Source organism: Chrysochloris asiatica, unplaced genomic scaffold (assembly GCF_000296735.1).
Source record: "Chrysochloris asiatica unplaced genomic scaffold, ChrAsi1.0 scaffold00064, whole genome shotgun sequence".
NCBI classification, from domain to species: domain Eukaryota; kingdom Metazoa; phylum Chordata; class Mammalia; order Afrosoricida; family Chrysochloridae; genus Chrysochloris; species Chrysochloris asiatica.
In genome coordinates, this window is record NW_006408582.1 from 8,968,610 (window position 1) to 8,987,886 (window position 19,277).

Here is a 19,277-nt window from a genome sequence, read left to right on the forward strand (position 1 = left end):
CCAGAAGAAGACTACAGAATGGAGATGTGGACATTTGGGAGCCACTCAGGGGGGGGGCATACAGAGGATACCAACCACACTGAATCAGCTCGATGGTTATGTAATTGCATCATTAGGATGTCCAGTTCAAATCCCTAGCATTAATATTGAATTAGACCTTTCAATTTAGTGTTAAAAACAAAACAAAAATTCTCCTCCCAAACCCCACCCATCCCCTAGCCTCCTGAAGAAAAAATTTTTTTAAAAAAATTTTAAAAGGAAAGACAAAGGCAGCTCCTGGGAAATTCACTTTCTCTTCCTCCATTGAAAGGAAGATGCTAACAAGTACAACAGAGGATCGAGATGAAAAACACCCTCTTTGTGATTTGCTTTGTTTCGCATGTCTGAGTGTTGGATGTGGTTCCATTGTTGGGAACTGGTGGATATACTTGGGTGTGATATTTGTAGATGTGTAGGGAAGTGGATGAGCAAAATCAGTGACTTCCGGGTGAGGGACTAAGAGGGAGCCCCGTGAACTGGCTGCCCCACAGTAACTATCACAGGCTCTTAAAGGGGAAAAACAAAAAGAAAGGAAGAAAGTCTCAGAATGTCCGCAGGTATCCCATTCCCCATCCCCAGGTGGACTGCTGCGGACCCAGCATCTCTAACCCAGGCTGGTGATGTTGGCACGGCCACCAGGAGGCGCCACAATGCGCTGGGTGGTGCGACGAGGAATGTTGTCATCAATCTGAGCACCTGGAAAGAGAAGCAGAGAAAAGGAGGAATAGTCAAAACCACAGTTATACGCTGTCCTGCTTTAAACCAAATGAACACGGCAGGATAGTCATAGTGCCAGCCACACGCTTTGTCCTTCTCTCAAAACCTCACCGAAAACTTAAACTAACACAATACGAGGGACCTAAGATATCCAAAAGAACCAACAGATCTGTGTTGGAAGAAGTACAGCCAGAGTGCTCCTTGGAGGCCAGAATGGCCAAACTTCGTCTCTCATACTTTGGACATATTGTCAGGAGAGACCAGTTGCTGGAGAAGGATATCATGTTTGGTAAGGTGGAGGGTCAGAGAAAAAGAGGAAGACCCCCAATGAGAGGGATTGGCCAAGTGAGGTTGGCCCAGGACCAGGCAGTGTTTCATTCTGTTGTACATAGGGTCACAGTGAGTCAGTACCAACTCGATGGCACCTAACAACAACAACAACAAGATACCCTAAGAATCACATTCTAGGTTAACTAGTCCTTACAGAAGCTAACTGGATTTATTACTGAACAAAGTAAAACAATATATAACGCTACATTTCAGTCTTTTGATTCTGATTCCATCCTGCCCACATGCGCACTAGTCTAACTGGGTGAGGCTTTTCTGTAGAGACAACCTTCTCACTGGTATTCTAGTCCCTAAGCCTACACATCTACTTGTATAATAAAATGTAGTAGTGATGGTTACTTATATTTGAGTGGCTTGGAGAAATAAGGCTACCAAAGCAGAAAACCACACCCACGGCCATCAAGTCAGTTCTGACTAAAACAACACTGTACAGGGTTTCTGAGAGCAGTACAGTGGATTACTTCATATGGTTCTTCTACCGATAATCCCTCTAATTCCCACCAAACAACTTTTTCTTAGTGGGTTTAGGTAAGAAAAGGTGGGAGTAAACACTGATAGGATGATCTGATTCAGTTGTGATAGTTAGCAGAATTAACTGTGATTGGAAAAACTTGGAAATCTAATGTGGGTTTAAATTAAACCATCTCTGAAGCAGGAGGGGGAATCTCACTACCACCAAAGAAAAACAGGCAGGAGTGGATACTTTGGACCCCGAGACCTCTGAGCATTGAACCTCCTTGACCCAGGGACAAAAAGCTGACAGAGGGAATAGCAGCAGCAGAAGGAAGAGCCAGGCCATCCGACAGAGCAGTGGACTTCCCAGTCCGCAGAACAAGTAAAACTGAGTGACATCAGGCAGGAGGCTTGCTGGCAGAATGGGGTGCCTCCAGGGCATTTAACTGGGAGAGTTGAGTTTGTAGACCCACAGAGCTAGAGCCAGGTGCGTTTAGGCTGAGGCTTAGGGTGGAGTAGCGTGCCCTGTTGGCATTTATCAGCAGTTCTAAAAGAACTTTGTAACATTGCTGGAGCAGGGCAGAGGCCAGCCCAAGGAACTGTGGGCATGACACAGAAAAGGCTGTCCTGACTGGAAGAAAGAACTATGCCCTGAGCATTTCTGACCCTTAATTGTAAGCTGTTACTTCCCTAATAAACCCCATAATCATGAGTATTGTCTGAGATCTGTGTGGCCATTGCAAGGGATTTTTAAACCCTGCTAAGTAGAGTATACTAAGGAGTTCTGGTAGAGTAGTGGTTACGAATCGGACTGCGAACTGCAAGGTCAGCAGTTCGAAACTACCAGCTGTTCCGCGGGAGAAAGATGAGGCTTTCTGCTCCCGTAAAGATTTACAGCCTCGGAAACCCTGTACAAGGGTTGCTATGAGTCAGAACTGACTCCACGGCACATAACAACAACAACAACAAGTAGAGTATACTATGGGAAGGATGGTTGGTATCACTTTTTGGCACCGAAGCTATAAATCACAGACTGCCTCACCTTTCTCCTGAGGAGCAGCTGGTGTGTGTGAACTGCTGACCTTGCAGTTACAGCCCAGTGCTTATCCTACAACACTACATACACCAGGACCCTGAGATAAGACAGCACAGGTATTATGGCACCCATTTAATTTATGACAAAACTAAGGTTCCAATCATTTTTCATTTTCATTTTCTGAAAACGGAAAATCCCTATATGGTAACTTTCTAAAAATTATAATTTCTGAGCAAAAAATTTCATATATGAATAACTGGGTTTTTTAAATGTGCCATATAAACTTGGATACTTATCTGTGGCTCAGGAAGCTAGAAAGTGGAAAATTAAAGTCAAAAGAGAAAATGAAGTACTGGAAGGAAAATGCTCTAATATCTGAACTCTTTCCTCTCACCCATCCCTTGACATCACAAAATTTATCCAAACAAATAGCTCAGTTACTAAACAGTTCTGTTCTAAGCACTTTACATGCATATTAACTCATTTAATCCTCACAACAACCCTGACGTAGCTACTACTCTTATCCCCATTTTACAGATGAGGAAACTGAAATATATGGAGCTATGAACTGAAGCTTCTGGACCCAAGTAGTGGGGGAATAGAAATGTCCTGAAATACCACAACTTCATTCTTTATGATGAACATAATTCCACTCAATATATTTGGTAGTCGTACACATAGTATGTATATCCTAATATTATGTAATACACAAACTGATGTCAAGCTTCTAAAACTCCACCTGGCCATTTGCTATGAAAATCCATCTGATGATATAGTATTTCCCACTAACAGTAGGAATATCATTCAATTCTGCTTCTTCCCCTTTCACAAAAGCAACTGCAGGCTCCCATAATTGCGCTGGACAGCAGTCGATTTGAACTGCAAGGTTGGTGATTCAAGCTCACCCATTGTTCCTAGGAAACCCTATACAGGGTCCCTATGGGTCGGAACTGAATTTTACTGCACGTAACAGCAACAGCAATAATAGTTCCACTGAGTACAGCCCTGAAGAGCTGCTGCCTAATCAAATCATAACCATACCAGACAAGCTGAACCCAGACTGGTGCAAGTTCCGGACAGGCGGGGCCTGTTGCTTGGCAGGAGACGTTTTAGCTGAGGAGGCTGGAGTGACTGTCTTGGGCGTCACAGACACCTCACACACTGGTCCATCGTACAGGCCTCGAGGAACCCCTCTCAGCTCCGCCAGCTGGAAAATACAAGATGCCACATTCACAAATGACGTCACACAGTCACCTTATAGCAAATCACCTGAACAGAGACCATGATCAGCCTGCAAGATGTGGGGGTGGACGGCTCGGCTTTCCAGAATCCAGTAGAACCACATCCACTTTAACTACCCACAACTCCAAGTTCAAATCTCCCAGTTATGGGTAACTTGGTTAGCTCTATATAAAGTGATTAATGTTTCTTTCTATTTTTTTCCTCCAAAGGACTACAACTTTAAATCCTGGCATCCCCAAACAGTTTGTGAGGATAGTTCGGTTTATATTCAAGAGCTGATCCCAAACTTTCCTTCCAATCTCAACCCGCTCTTAAGTTCCTACAGCTTTGTTCCTTGCCTGTGCCCCAGTTCCCAGTGCACTGTTCACCAAGCCCTGAACACACAATGATTTCTCCATGCTCATCAAGCTCCCTCTACCTAGAATCCTGTCTCCCTCCCCTGACTTGTCCAACCCCTTCATAACCTTCAAGACCTAACTCAAACTGTTCTTCCCGGTAACACTGTCCACCCCCCATGAATCCACAGCAGTGGGCCACTCCCTGGGCCCTTTCATCTGCTGGTCTGCTGAGCTCTGAATAAAAAAAAACACGTTTCCCTCAACCCAGTATCTCCCAAGCTCACTGTCTCTAAGCACTTCATAAAGGTTTGTACAATTGAACATGATCCATGATCAACACAATTCACAAAACTCACCCTGCTTCTTGCCTTGATACGCTTATAAACAAAGTCAGGGAAGGGTTTCCGGGGGACGTAGCGCCCAGAGCCTTCAGTGACATGAAGGGTGCCATCCTCCAGGACGATCTTCCCTTGGCTGATGACCACCAGTGGGGAACCACGGCACTCCACTCCTTCAAAGATGTTGTACTCGAGGGACTGGAGGAAGAAACACAGTCAACTTCAGAGCAGGTTCTGCCATTTTGGCTGGACCCAATCTGCTTGGCCAGCATCCATTGCCCTGACACTGCATGGACAGTCCAGAGACCTGAGCCTCTGCCCTGACTGATGTCTGTGGCTATTTAATCTGTGCCTTACTCTCATTGTCTGAAAACAATTTCGCTCTCGAAATCTGGGGATAAAAGTAATTGAATAGGATAAACACGTGGAAAAGTATGTGGGTGTTTGTTATATATACTAAGCAGTTCCAATCATATAAAATAGCCTGGGCTTCTGGGAAAATTCCAATTTTCCCAGTGACTTTCTTCCCAACTCACACACACCACACCAACAGGTTGAGCTCCAAAGGGCTTCTTTAACCCCATTCTGGATTTCATCTTGAAATGGGGCACCCACAAGTAGATTTTCCTACTAGCTTGCCTGGTTTTCTAATCTCTTAGCAATGTGGTTCAATGGAAATCTCTAAATGAAAGGATTGTGGTAACTTAGAGGCAGGCATGCCTTAGATAAAATGTTTGAGGTTTAGTTCACTTCCAAAGCCAAGGCAGCTATCCTTTGGGTTTCAAGCTTTTCAGAGTGAAACAGAACGTTATGTGTGTGTCCTCTTGGGATGTATACAGGGTATCTCTATATGTTCATATATTATTGTCAGGGGAAGGAAGGGGCAACAAGAAAACAGAGGGTACTGTACTCTTGACACCAAAGACTCCATGGGTTGGATCCTGTCCCGTAGCTTCCACTCACCCAACACTACTCCCCCAAATTTCATAATGCTCCCTGCATCCCCCTGCCTGCTGTGTTCCCAGGTACAAATGGCTGTAAGGAAGGCCAGGGCTGGGTGATTCATGAGTGGCTCCAACCATATAAAGCAGCATGGACTTGTGGGAAAATTCAAACAGTCAAAAGGTTCTACCCAGCTTCGAGCACTAAAGAAGTTAGAAGAGAGCTATAACTGTGTCTTAAGAGTTCAGCAGAACATTCTTCTTAGTGCCATGGTTAAGGTTGAATGGGTCTTGGCTAGCTTAACAGGCATCTGTATCAAAATGTAGTGGTGTTTGTGATACACGGAGTGAAATCCGGCTTGCAGCACTACTCTGAAGAAGCCTCTCAAAGGATATGAGGCTGAGAAGCACCGGAGGGTAGGAAGAGACCTAGGTTTGCAGCCCCAAGTCTCACTACCATGTCTCCTTGATCCTAAGACGTTCTTCACTGAAATCAAAATGTGCCTTACAATGGATGGGGCGCCACAATTACTGTCAGTCTAGACTGAAGTCAAGCTTACCCAGAGAACATTTGGGTTTGCTTTTCCCACAAGCCTGGGGACTACCAAGCGGAGGCCACTTTGCATTAACTTCTCAGCTTAAGGTTTGTCTGACCATGATGCTTTCAGTTTAAATTCTCAATGGAGGCTTTCCCCTTTCAAGCTTGTGTCAAAGCTGAAACACATGAGGTTTCTGGACATCCCTTTTCTGCAGAACTGATTCATTCTTCATTTACTAAAAATTCCTTATGGGCTCCCCACCCTGGGTGTCTTTTCTTTCTTAATGGTACAAAAACTAACAGAATATCTTAAAATCAATGGCATCTTAGATTTGGTGAAACCTAGGAGATGTTTGAGTAGATCATTTAATTCTGCCTAGCCGCTCCTCGGAAACCCTACATAGGGTCGCTTTGGGAGCCTAAGCTGACTCGACAGTACTAAACAACAACAGAGCTTCAAATTCTTCATCTGCCCTACCTCTCCAAGTTATCTGAAGAGAGTACACAGATAAAACATCACATCTGGACAATCCTCTCATTTTTAAATCAGCTTTTAAAAATTGACAGCCATCCTCTATAACCTAGAATTCAAGCCCCATCTGTCTAAACACAACTCCTCTTGCGCCCTACTGGACATTGCAACGGAGACAACCTTGGATGTGGCGACATCTTCCCTGGGTTCAAATCCCTGGTATGTCACTCACTAACTAGTGTGATCAGTCATTCAAACTCCTCCAAGTCTCAGCATTCTCATAGTAACGGGATACGGCTCAAGTCACACAATGGATACCAAAGAAAATCAACCAAATCACCTAACATGCTACTTGACACACTATAGACATTTAGAAAATGTGCATCCATTGCCGCTTTTCTTGCTTGCATTTTTCCAGCAAAATTGTAAGCCCTATAGTGTCAAAGATAGAAGGCACAAATAAAGAGTGCCTAGCTGTGAACCTTAAGGTCAGCGGTTCGAAACTACCAGCCGCTCCGCGGGAGAAAGATGAGGCTTTCTACTCCCGTAAAGATTTACACCCTCGGAAACCCTGTACAGGGTCGCTATGGGTCGGAACCGACTCGATGGCACTTAACAACAACAACAACAAGGCTAAACAAACAATTCATGAAAAATGATGGTATTGAAAAGAATGGACTTGGTCCACAAAATTTTTGAAATCCTTGATATACTGGAGTTCATTGTTGTTGGGTGCTATTCAATCTGACTCCTGGCAACCTTATGTGTGTGTGACAAATGAAGCGTGCCCAATTCGATGCCATCTTCCGGCATTGTATCAGGATATATTCTGCTAATTTTCAGGTCTTTCTAGTCTGTCAGTTCATTGTACTGTGGTAGCTTGCAGGTTACTGTGATGCTGTAAACTGCCATCAGTATTTCAAAAACCAACAAGGTCACCCATGGTGGACAGGGTTCACTGGACCTTCCAAACTAAAACAGAGATTAACTGCCTATAAATGATTGACCACAAATATCTAGAATATACAAGGGCTAAACAGGATAGTGTGGCACTGTGAGTTAATGCGCCAGACTGCAAAGCCGTTTTAACTATAAGGTTGATGGTTCAAGCTCACCAGTTGCTCCTTGGAAACCTTATACAGGGTCACTATGGGTTGGAACTGACTCAACGACAACAACAACAACAACAACAAAGGGGACAGAGGTAAATAGTGATATATATACAACCTTGGAACAACAGTGTTCTGTGGGTAGATACATAGACAGAGACATCGGGTACGGAAGGAGGAACGGGATCTTTACATATCCTATAAATATATAAGGGTTTGAAAGAGGATATTTATATATAGGTAGCCACAGGGAGGAAGCAGGACAACTGTTGTTGCATGGAGGGGAATGTAATCATTGAGATGAAACAAAGTGTATGTATGATTCATTGAATATAAAACTGATGACCATTACAATAAAAAAAAATTTTTTTTTAAAGGCACCTAGACTAGCTTTTGAGCTATCTGCCATTTTTTAAAGATGGAAAAGCCAGCCCCATGACTAAGTAACTTAAAATGATCAAGTCTAGTATTCAGAACACAGCTCACGGTATTCAACTCCTACCTGCTACCAAACTGTGTGGCAGTCAGCTGTCATTGCTCACCAGGTACAGATGTTTTTAACCTACATCTGCACCTGCTCACTGAGTTACTCATCTGGCTAGGTGCCTGGAAAATCCAAGCAGAGGTTACCAACAGGTCTGTCAATAATACTTAGCTAGATGTTCCAAATTCACGCTAATTACCCTCGTGGAAGGAAATACTGGATTCCATGAGAGAGTTTTCTGTTTGTATTTTACCACATGATAAGTGCCTCATGTTGTTGTTGTTGTTAAGTGCCGTCGAGTCGGTTCCGACCCATAGCGACCCTGTACAGGGTTTCCGAGGTTGTAAATCTTTACGGGAGTAGAAAGCCTCATCTTTCTCCCGCGAAGCGGCCGATAGTTTCGAACCGCTGACCTTAAGGTTCGCAGCCCGATTCGTAATCACTACGCTACCAGAGCTCCTTGTGTTTAAAGTGTTTGCTCTTTAAAAGGGGTGAAAACTAAAAGGGGCACTTTTGGAAATCAACACTTTTCATAGTCACCTGGAGGTGGTTGTTGAGTTAAGTGCCGTTGAGTCATTTCAACTCATAGCAACCCTGTACAGGGCTTCCTAGGAGCAGCTGGTAGGTTTGAACTGTGTACCTTGTAGTTCGCAGTCCAGTGCTGATCCTACAGTGCCACACCAGAAGTCCAAGGGTATGACTGTTGTTGTTGTTTAAGTGCCAGAGAACTGTTTTCAACTCATAACAACCCTGTATAGACAGAGTTTCCAAAGAGCGACTGGTGAGTTTGAACTGCCGACCTCTTAGTTCAAACTGACCTTGTGGTCCAGTGCTTATCTTACAGTGCCACACCAGGACTCTGGCAGTAAGGGTAGGGCAGAGCTTTGCTGGGGAAAGGTTTAGGTGGGAATCTGTCTAGAGTGCACAATCTGTCTTCCTACATCTTTACTCCTTTACATTCTCTCTCCTTACACAAGTTTGCTGCTGTTGTTAAGTGCTGTGAAGTTGGTTTCGACTCACAGCAGCTCTGCATAGGATTTCCAAGAAGTGGCTGGTAAGTCTGAACCACTGACTTTGTGGTTCAAACCAACCTTGCAGTCCAGTGCTTTATCCCAGTGCCACACCAGGTTAAGAACCCAAATAAAAGCTCCCCAGTGAAATCATCTGCATCTTAAATAAGGAGCCCAATTCACACTTTGTCTTATCTCTGTGATCAAGGAGGACTCTGGAAGGGAGGGAGAAGCATTTTGTCCAGCTAACCAGGATCAAGAGGCTGTAGATGCAATCTGGCAGGGAAGATCCTTGGACAATTTTGGGTTCTAATTCTGGCTCTACCGCAAAATAGCTATGTAACATTAAACTGGTCAACTAAGCTTGCTAAGCCTCCATTTATTTATCTTCCAAAATGGGATAATCATACCAGTTCCTTTATTGAGAAGGTCATATGTAAAAGTAAATGGTAGGGTGATTTTAAATGCAGATTAGCAGATAGGCTCCCTGGACAGGACTGCAGACTCCTGCCCATAAAGAGGCCATTGTGGAGCAGCACAGGGTGTGGTCTAAGATGAAAGTGGGTGTGACTGGAAGGCTGTGCTGAGCAGCTCATTTAGTCCAAGCAGAGGGAGAAAAATGCCATGTACTTTCCATACATTTCCATTGGTCATATCTACATAAATACGAAAAGGGTAAAGAGCAGGGCTCCCAAGAGGCTCCCACCATCCCGGCACCAACAAGAGACTGGAGGTGAGCCAAAACACCTCAATCAAGTGACAGCGGACTGGCAGATGGAGAAGGGCCCAGGCTTGTCGAGGAGAAATGCCAAAAACCCACCTTTGAGCTGACACAGTGCCTGGGGAAGGACCAGTACTTGCTGGCAGAGGTTGTCTGGGATGGGATATTCTCTGTTGAGCCAACTTCCCATTAAGAGTGCCATTTAGAATACCATCGTCATTCACAGAGAATTCACTTCAGGATGTGTGAGACTTCCTGACACAAAGCATTTATGCCCTCTGCCGGCTGTCCAGGCTCTTTCGTTTTAATATATGTATTTGACTTTTTCTATTAAGAATGAGTGGTACCTAACACCTCTGCTTATTGACCACTGACATTTTAGAAGACAAGGTATCAAAGTCCCTCATTCTTAGCTGGGAAGCCTGAGTCTCAAAGTACTTGCCCATGGTCCCATTCACAAGGAGCATATCCTTGACCTCCACAGCCTAGAATGAGAGGCCAGCAATATCCCAAATGTCAAATCTCAAACGTATCATTGAGGGGATATTTCTTCTATTTGGGGACAAGTGAAAATCAATTAATTCCCTGAAAAGAGTAATAGCAACTATCATTCAGGTCTCAGTAACAATACTGTGTGGGAGAGCAAAGGCTCAACAGAACAAAAGTGCCCCTGGGCATCTCAGGAGTACATTAGGAGGTTTCATTTAGGATCCTTGTACCAAGCACTGTCATGAGAGGTGCTATAACAAAGCTAGTTAAACGGAACCGTGCCTGATGACTCTGAGAGGTTTCTGATGTCCTGGCATGGCTCGGGGAGATCTAAGGGTCAATAGATAAGAAGCCTGGTACTCCAAAATGGTAAGCATTAACAGTCGTGTTGCCCTCGCTAAAGAAAATAAATAGAGCTATTTTTTCTCAGCAAACTGCAAGCTATTGCAATTTCCTGGGGAAAAAAGGAAAGTTAATTCTTATTATATAACTTAATCTTTTTACAACTCCCCACTCTCCTGTCTCCCCTTCTGTGACTTCAATTCCTTTGGATTGAGTGTGCATGGTTAGCAGGCCTTACGCTGTTGTGGGTCTTGGCGGAGATGGTCTTAACGCTATCTGGGTCCCAGATGACCAGGTCAGCATCAGACCCCACAGCGATGCGGCCTTTCCGGGGGTAAAGGTTGAAGATTTTGGCCGCGTTGGTACTGGTCACAGCCACAAACTGGTTCTCATCCATCTTCCCGGTGACCTAATGAACACAGCACACACACACCAGAAGTTTGTTAAAACAGTTAAGGATGCAAGGCTATTTATTTAGCAATAAAAAGAGGCAACTATGGATACATGCAATGACTTAAGGGCATTATGCTCAGTGGGGAATAAAATAATCTCATAAGATCCTATACCACATGGTTACATTTATATGTTGTTATTATGTGTTGTTAAGTCAGTTCCGACTCACAGTGACCCTCCATAGGGTTTCCAAGAAGCAGCTGGTAGGTTTGAACTGCCAACCTTGTGGTTCGCAGTCCAGTGCTGATCCTACAGCACACCACACCAGGTCTCCTATTGTTGTTGCTGCTATTAAGTGCCATCAAGTTAGTTCTGACTCAATCAACCCAGATAGGATTTCTGAGGAGCAGCTGGTGAGTTTGAACCACCAAGCTTGTGATTCAAACAGCCTTTCAGTCCAATGCACTATCCCACAGTGCCAAACCAGGACATTCCCAAAATGGCAAAATTACAGAGCTGGAGAACAGATTTGTGGTTGTCAGGTGACAGGGACAATAAGGGGATGGGGGGGGGGGCAGCATTTGTAACAATGGAGGAATTTTGAATCCTGACTGCAGCAGAGGTTACATGAATCAACATGTGAAAAAATGTCACTACCACCAAAATGTGTACCATTGTCAATTTCCTGATTTGATGCTGTAGGCATCCTAGTGTGGCACTGTGGGTTAATGTGCTGGACAGCACCAGCGGCTCCTTGGAAACCCTATACAGCATCGCTAAGGGTGGGAACTGACTTGATGGAACTTAACAACAATATAATTATATAAGATGTAACCATGGGGGAAGCTGGGAGAAGGCTACATGGGATCACTCTATACAACTTCTTCTAAATCTATAATGATTTCATGATAAAAACTTTTATAAAATATTGGAAGGGGCTGCAACAATTCTCCAGGAAATATCATCTGGCTTCATGGGCTGCTGTTTTCAACAAAATATAGGTGGCTCACCGAGTCTTCTAGTTTAGAAGATTGAGAAATCTCAACTCGACTTCTGGCTAAAAGCAACAGGCCTTACATAGTTCCCTAAGTCCTTGTATTCCCTGTAATTTCTCATCTTCAACATTTGTGCTCCACTGGCACTTTAGCCACAGAATTCAGAGAAATGACACATATCTCTGATTTAGAAAACTCACTCTTGAAGCCAGTAGAAAAAACAGGCAGAGAACACCAAGTATTTCAGGGAAAAATGTCTATCAGAAAAAAACTTTTTGCTCTTATTAGTAAATAAAGAAATTGGATAAAAGAGAGTAAGACACAAAATTCACCGAATGAATCAGCAAAGTTTTTGTTTCACTGTTAATGAGGACATGGGCCTGGTAAAGGAGGCAAGGGAATGGCATACATTGCTGGTGGTATACAACTTCATGCAAGATTCCTGGAAAGGACTTTGGCAAAAAATATCAAAAGCCTTAGACTATATATACTTTGTGACCCAGTAATGCCACTTCTAGAAATTTCTAAGGCTTTAACTAAGAATGTGTACTAAAGGTAAGTCTACAAGGATGTCCACCTTCAGTAAAAAAAAGTAAGAAACAACATAAATTATCAACGAGTAGATTAAAATGAATTAGTGCTCAGCATTGAGACAGAACAGCGCTATTAGGTATGCCTACGGCTATAGAGAACTTTTCATGATATGCTCAGTTTAAAAGAATCACACCTCCGAAACTGTATGATCCCAATGTTATCTACACACACACACACATACACACACCCGCACATGTGTACACAGCATGCACAAACACGTGCCCTCATGCAATGGCCAAAAAAGAAATGACATTCACCAAAATATTAATTGTAACTATATCAGAAACATGATTTTTATGCACGTCCTTGTTCTTTTTATATCAGGCTAGATTGTTTACATAAGGAGCTCTGGTAGCGTAGTGGTTACAAATCGGGCTGCGAACCGCAAATTCGAAACTACCAGCTGTTCCATGGGAGAAAGATGAGACTTTCTGCTCCCGTAAAGATTCACAGCCTTAGAAACCCTGTACAGGGTCGCTATGAGTCGGTTCCGACTCCACGGCACATAACCACAACCACCACCACCATATTGTTTACATAATCGATGATATCCATGAAAAAATGACAAAAAAACCCCAAAAAAACTAGTTCTATTATTATGCTTTAAGATAATGAAAATGAAAAAGCCCAAAGACCCCTTCAAGGTCAGCATATGTTGGGGATGCTAAGCTTAGGGAGCTCTAAGAGACAGTTTGAAGGAAATTTGAGTCCATTTCCAAAAGCAGAAGAGGATTAACTCTTCAGGTTGCTAAGGAAGTTTTTTCCTGACAATCCACAGAGTTGTATTTTAAAGACTCAGTGTTTTTCTCAGTCTCTGCTATTCCATTGACACTAACAACATAAAATATATACAGAGGGGGGTGCCATCAAAGTTGGTCCTGTCTCACGGTGACCCCCTATAGGGTTTCTGATGCTGTAAATCTCTATAGGAGTAGAAAGCCTCATCTTTCTTCTGTGGAGCGGCTGGTGGATTTGAACTGCTGACCCTGCGGTTAGCAGTCCAACTTGTAACCCACTACACCATCAGGGCTCCTTAAATACATGAGAGGGTTTCAAAAAGTTCATGGAAAAATTCTTTTATCTTTTTATTACAGTTTCCACAATTTTTTTGAAGCCCCATTCACATGTTATATATAGACAGAAACACCTATAAGAGTAATCTCCTATTCCCAGACCTAAGAAATACTGTCTAACAAGTACACCAGCTTCTAGAGTTTTCTCAACTGTGATTTCAAGGTGCTCATGAGACCCTGGCCCTCAGCTAAGGAGGAAGGGGAAAGTTGAGGTCACTGCTCCTTACCACAGCCTTATCCCAGATGACGGACATCCGCTCTTCAGTGCCATTGGTGCCCTCAGGAATCAAGGTGAAGTTATCCTTCCCCACAGCTTTCTGGGCAGTGTTGAAAGTACAGTGGGCACTGCCAGTGACCTGGAGATCTCCACTGTAAGGAAAACGGACTGGCTTTTAATTCATCTTTGACTTCAAATCAACCTTGAACATCATACTACTTCTATGTGTCCTGGGCAACTAAAAGGAGTTTTTTTTTTAAATAGTCTATCCTCCCCTCAGAAGAAAGAAATTGGGGGAAATACTTATTATCATACTGAATCTTCACTGTAGTGCTGTGTAGCTAGACCTATGCAAAGAGGTATTTTAGGGGTGGCAGTATACCATAATGGACTCCTTCTAGCTATTTCATTAATATCCTCTAGTTGATTTTCAAGATGGCCCAGGTTTTAAAATGCAATTCCCTCCCATAAGAGTTATTATTCCTTGTTCTTATTTAGCGACCCTAGTTTAGAGAACAAGGGCCTATTTGTTTGCAAGCCTGCTTTCAGCCACCATACTCCAAGTTACTAGGTCAATTTGATGTGAGGATGAGCAGTGTATAAAGTATAAGTGCGTCATCAGTACTCACCAGGACAGTAAGGAGTTCAGAAAGTCTGGAGTGGTTGGATCAGGGCTCAGAGGTGGGGAGGTGACAAAGGCAGCAGCCTTCGCCCAGTTCTTGCTCCAGTAGTGGGAGCCATCAGTTCCCAAGCTGGCTGTGATGGGCTCGCCATACACCACAGTTCCTGACAAAGAGAACACACCAGGCATCAGTGGGATACACCAAGGATGGAAGGAAGCCGTTCTCACTGCCAACTGTTCTCACTACCCTTTCAGAAACAGACATTAGTCACATCTCAGATGAGCCTTCCTCATCTGATGAGAAGCTACTGCACCACCCTCCAGGTCTGTCTGAAAGAGAGAGACCAGATTCACAGGTGACTCTGTAAGAGTGAAAAATAAACCATGTACGTTAAGCTATGGAGATTTCTGAATTTCACGAAGCTTGTAGTTGCGACTTGCCTTTCATTTCAGTCAGCCCCTGCACAATGGGAAAACACATTGTCCAGTCTCATCATTGGGATACATATCGGACTGCTGTGATCCAGAGGGTTTGAATTGGTTTATGTTTCAAGAAGAAAGACTGCCAGAGCTTTCTTTCTACTCCATCTTAATCTTGAAGCACTACCAAGCCTTTATGAAAGCAGACTTTCTGCTGCAAAGCTGATGGTGAGCTCAAACTACTGACCTTCAGTTAGCAGCACAATACTAAACCCACTGCACCCAGTGAGTCCTGTACCTTAAATGCATCCTCCTCTCTGTCCACTCCATATACCTCATCCTTTTAACCAGACCCTTGCCATTTCTCACCACCTCATTACAACAAAGCCTACCAGTTAGACTTTAGATTTATTTTTGCTTCCCCAGTCTTTTTCCCAACCTCTCCACTCATTCCCCATGACACCTCCAGAGTGATCTTCCTGGAACCCAATCGTTCTAGACCATTCTCCTGCAGAAAATCCTCCTTTGGAGTCCTTCTGCCTTCAAGGATAAAAACAAACTCCTCCTTGAAGTGTCTCCTGACTTCATTATCGGGCCTCATACCAAAGCTGACTCACTCCAGCTTTAACATCATTCAAAACAGGATTCAGGCATTATTCCATCTGTCTGGAAATCCCATCCTTTACACCAATAATCAGTTTTGAATTTCTTTTATCTCTACTTGATAGGAACTGCCTAAAGCTTCGGCCTGACTATAGTAGGCACTCAGTAAGTGTATAGCAAATGGATTAAATGGTCTAATAAAGCATTCATTTAAGGTATGAAAGCTGGAATTTGAATGGAGGTTGGCTTACTACCACCAGGAATTCACTCTCTCCCCATGTTCCTCCATTGCAGAGCCAAATCCCTCCAGCCCAATAGTTCTTTCTCCAACAACAGGACTCCCAGACAGCTTTCAAGGCCAAACACTTCTCAGTCAGGAATGTATTGCTCTTCTTCTCCAGTTTTTGCTAGGGCCTTATCACTTGATAAATATATCACAACACCCTCTTTGCTGCAATCTGCCACTCTGAGAGCTAGCTCCACAAGAGCGGCCCCCTCCAGCCTCAGGAATTTCACAAAGGAGTCGCTGTTCAGCTAGGGGGTGTTGGAGGGCAGGGCAGGCAGTTCATTTCAGGAAATCACTAACAATCCCCAAGCAGGAGGGCTGCTTCTGAGCCCAGGGGAAACCTGGCCTTGAAGGAAACCCCAAAGAAGAGAAGAGCCAATGCTAAGAATCGCCTGGAAAGGTACTCCCCTGGGTTCCAACCTATTCAGTCTCCCAGTCAGAAAGTGGTCAGAGAAGCCAGCTGGGTGGCTGCACAAACTGAGTTGGCTCATCCCAAAGTGAAAACCACTGCCTAATGAGTTGGCCTTGGCTGCCAAACAAGGACATTTATGAAACGCAAATGGCTGAGCAAAAAAACCCACCTCCAGCCCATGGTTCTCACAGGACCTCTGGCTCCCAGCATTCAGCTCGAGCTTCAAGGGTAACTGGTGAAGTGTAGCTCTTAGACCCAGCCAGGTCTGGCAGCCCCCACTGACTATTATCTGAGTACAGAGGTGAGGTTTGTGCAAGTCCTTAGGAAAATACAGATTCTATAACCCTCAAGACTTTCTGGTTTGGTCAAAATGAAAAATTTCAAGAGAGCAGAGCTGGTTGGAGAAAAAAAAATGGCTTTACAGTCTTTGGAAATCCTGGGGCAAAGACATCAACATACAATGTTTTAATAACTTTCCTGAAATTTGTCATTGCTTGTCCTCGTCCTCTCCCCACACACTCCCTGAATCCACTCTGCAGTCCTGCCCTTGAAAACTTCAGTATGAGAGGGGTTAGAACTTAGGAATGTGCGTGAACACACTGAGGCTGAATGCTGTTGACTAAGGGGGCTGAAGGGGTTGAAAACTCATCTTTCTCAGTGAAATCCAACTCAGATTGGGAAGCAGGATCTTTGGGTCACCTCACACTAGACAGTGAACTTGATCTTCAATCTCTGGAAAACCCAGAAATGAGTCAGAGCTTTGAAGGCCTTTACTGACCAGAACCTACCTCTTTAGACCAAGACCCTTGGACCTGGGCCAGCCAAGCTAAGATGGGGAGGGGGCGGAGGGAAGTAGGACAGGAGGAGAGAATATTGCTACTCATGTCTGCTTTTCTCTGCTCAGATACCCTCAGGGCATCACAGGGCTTTGGCTGGGTTAACATTGTCCTTTTTTTTTGCCTTCCACACGATCATTATAGATTATATATATATTCTTTTTTTGTTGTTTTTAAGTTTTTATTGTGATTTGAGTGAAAGTTTACAGGACAGATCATCAGTTTTACATTCAACAAATCATGTACTCTGTTTCATTACAGGTACCAACAGTTAACAGTGTTTCTCTCTATTCATTTTAGCTTTTTTTTTCTTTCTTTTTTTAAATACTCAGGCATATATAATAGTTTACACCACCAAAGGGCACATTCTTCAAGTCTGCCTCCTGGCCACCAGCTCTCAGTCCCTCTCTTCCCATGAATCTAGAGTCCTCAGCTGCTCCTTCTCTCCATGTCCCCATCTCTGCCTCCATCTCTGGTGTCGCTGCTTCTCCTGGATAAGGTCCTGCATTCCACTTGTGTTCCTCTCCCTTGATGGTCCCACGGTCCTCTGTTTCTGGACTGTAAGATTAACTACTCCCCCGCTTTTGGGTTCACATTGTCTGTTGATTTTATTTCTTTTCTTCAGCCTCAAAAGGCAAAGTAGTAGTTAAACTATCATATATCATCAGGCCTCTGTAGTACATGGATGGTACAAAGGGTCTAGTTTGGCTGGTAACCAAAAGGTTAGATGTTTGATTCCACCCACAGGCAGCTGAGAAGAAAAGCCTGGTGGTTGTTTCTGAAACATCACAACCATTAGAAACCCTATGGCTCTTTTCTGAAACACAGGGAGTAGCCCTGAGTCAGAACTGATGTTTTTCAATCAGGCCTCAACCTCCAGGGGGAGCCCGGATCCACACTTTGGAGACTGCCTCCCATTATCATTGACCTGGATCCTCCCCGAAAGGACTGCTCTCTCCATTTTATTACTTCTGAACTACAGGGAGCCATGGATGAGCTTCCAGAGATCAGTTAGGCCACAGATAGCATTTAACTTCATGCCAGAAATAATTACCACTAATAATAATAAACCATAGAATAGGTTTAATAGGCCTGTCTGCACTTCTCCAAACACACTGCTGACACTTTTTTGGCTTCTGTTAGACCTTCACAATTTTATTCTCCAGGGAAAGTCTAAACTGAAAGATGTAACCCCCCCAGGCCAGCCTTTGGCAGACTCTCCAGTAAGGGGGCGGGTAGGGAGGGGGAGCTGCAAGGACTCATTCACAACAGTCCCGGGGCCTAACGGCATTCATGAAAACTAGAATGGAAGGCTGGAGCTTAGAAAAGTTTGACAGCTCTCAAGCTCTGACAATTACTTGTAATGTCATTTCCCATGAGCAAGAAGCAGGAGGACAAATCCCAAGTCAGAATAAGTGAAAGGCAGCTACATGCATTTCAAAATGTAGTTACAAAAGTACAGTGAAAACTCATCTAGACACATCGACAAAGACACGCACACATACACATCCCACTTTTCCTCTTCTTTCAGAGAACCCACACCAGAACCCAATCCTGGGAACCTCCACTGAGAACCTTCTGATGGAGAAGTGAGACTTAGCAAGCTTCACAGGCTCACCCTTGAGCCGCTACGTTTGGGTACAAGGCTACTATGCTATGGAGTAGCTTAATACTCCTTAGTTTTAAGTTCACCCCCACACTGGGGTGCTCCTGATACACCACATGACCACATGGTTCTCATTACACTTCAGCCATTCCTAAGAACCCACAGGGTCTTGCTTTGAATTTGGGTTTCCGGGAACCTAATGTCCTTCAGCAGTTACAATACTTCTGAATGTTTCTGCAGCTGGGAGTGAGGAGGAGGAGGATGGAAAAAGGAGTCTGTTTGATGAGGTCACCAGACAATGCTTACAAGCTACACATGAGAGGCATCAGCACCCACGCTGTATTACACCTGGAGAGAGTGCAGTCTCAGGGAACTTGTTCTAGAGAAATCCCTAGGTGATATTGAACTTTCAGGTGGAAGAAGAGCTGACATAGGATCAACACTGGGCTGCGAACCACAAGACCAGGAGTTCAAACCCACCAGCTGCTTATAGGAAACCCTCATCGGCACTTAACAACAAGAGGATCCAGAACAAGATATTCTCAAGTGAGCTAATTAAATCCACCAATGTGTAAATTCGTCCCAAAAATAAAAACGGCCCAG

General features: G+C 44.0%; 1 protein-coding gene across 5 annotated transcripts in view; it reads right to left on the reverse strand.

The window, feature by feature from the left end:
• Positions 1–306: 306 nt before the first annotated feature.
• Positions 307–19,277, reverse strand: part of DPYSL2 (dihydropyrimidinase-like 2) — a 181,287-nt gene continuing 162,316 nt past the window's right edge. For 2 of the 5 annotated variants that reach the window (XM_006864365.1, XM_006864369.1), the window contains 6 exons: positions 14,519–14,675; positions 13,900–14,041; positions 10,856–11,026; positions 4,530–4,709; positions 3,635–3,800; positions 352–735 (listed from right to left, as the gene is read on the reverse strand). In XM_006864365.1, the coding sequence (XP_006864427.1) occupies positions 644–735; positions 3,635–3,800; positions 4,530–4,709; positions 10,856–11,026; positions 13,900–14,041; positions 14,519–14,675 (908 nt within the window). In that variant the 3' untranslated portion in view covers positions 352–643. Of the gene's footprint in view, positions 736–3,634; positions 3,801–4,520; positions 4,710–10,855; positions 11,027–13,899; positions 14,042–14,518; positions 14,676–19,277 lie in introns of all 5 variants that reach the window. The other 3 variants (XM_006864368.1, XM_006864367.1, XM_006864366.1) reach the window with 2 other exon arrangements.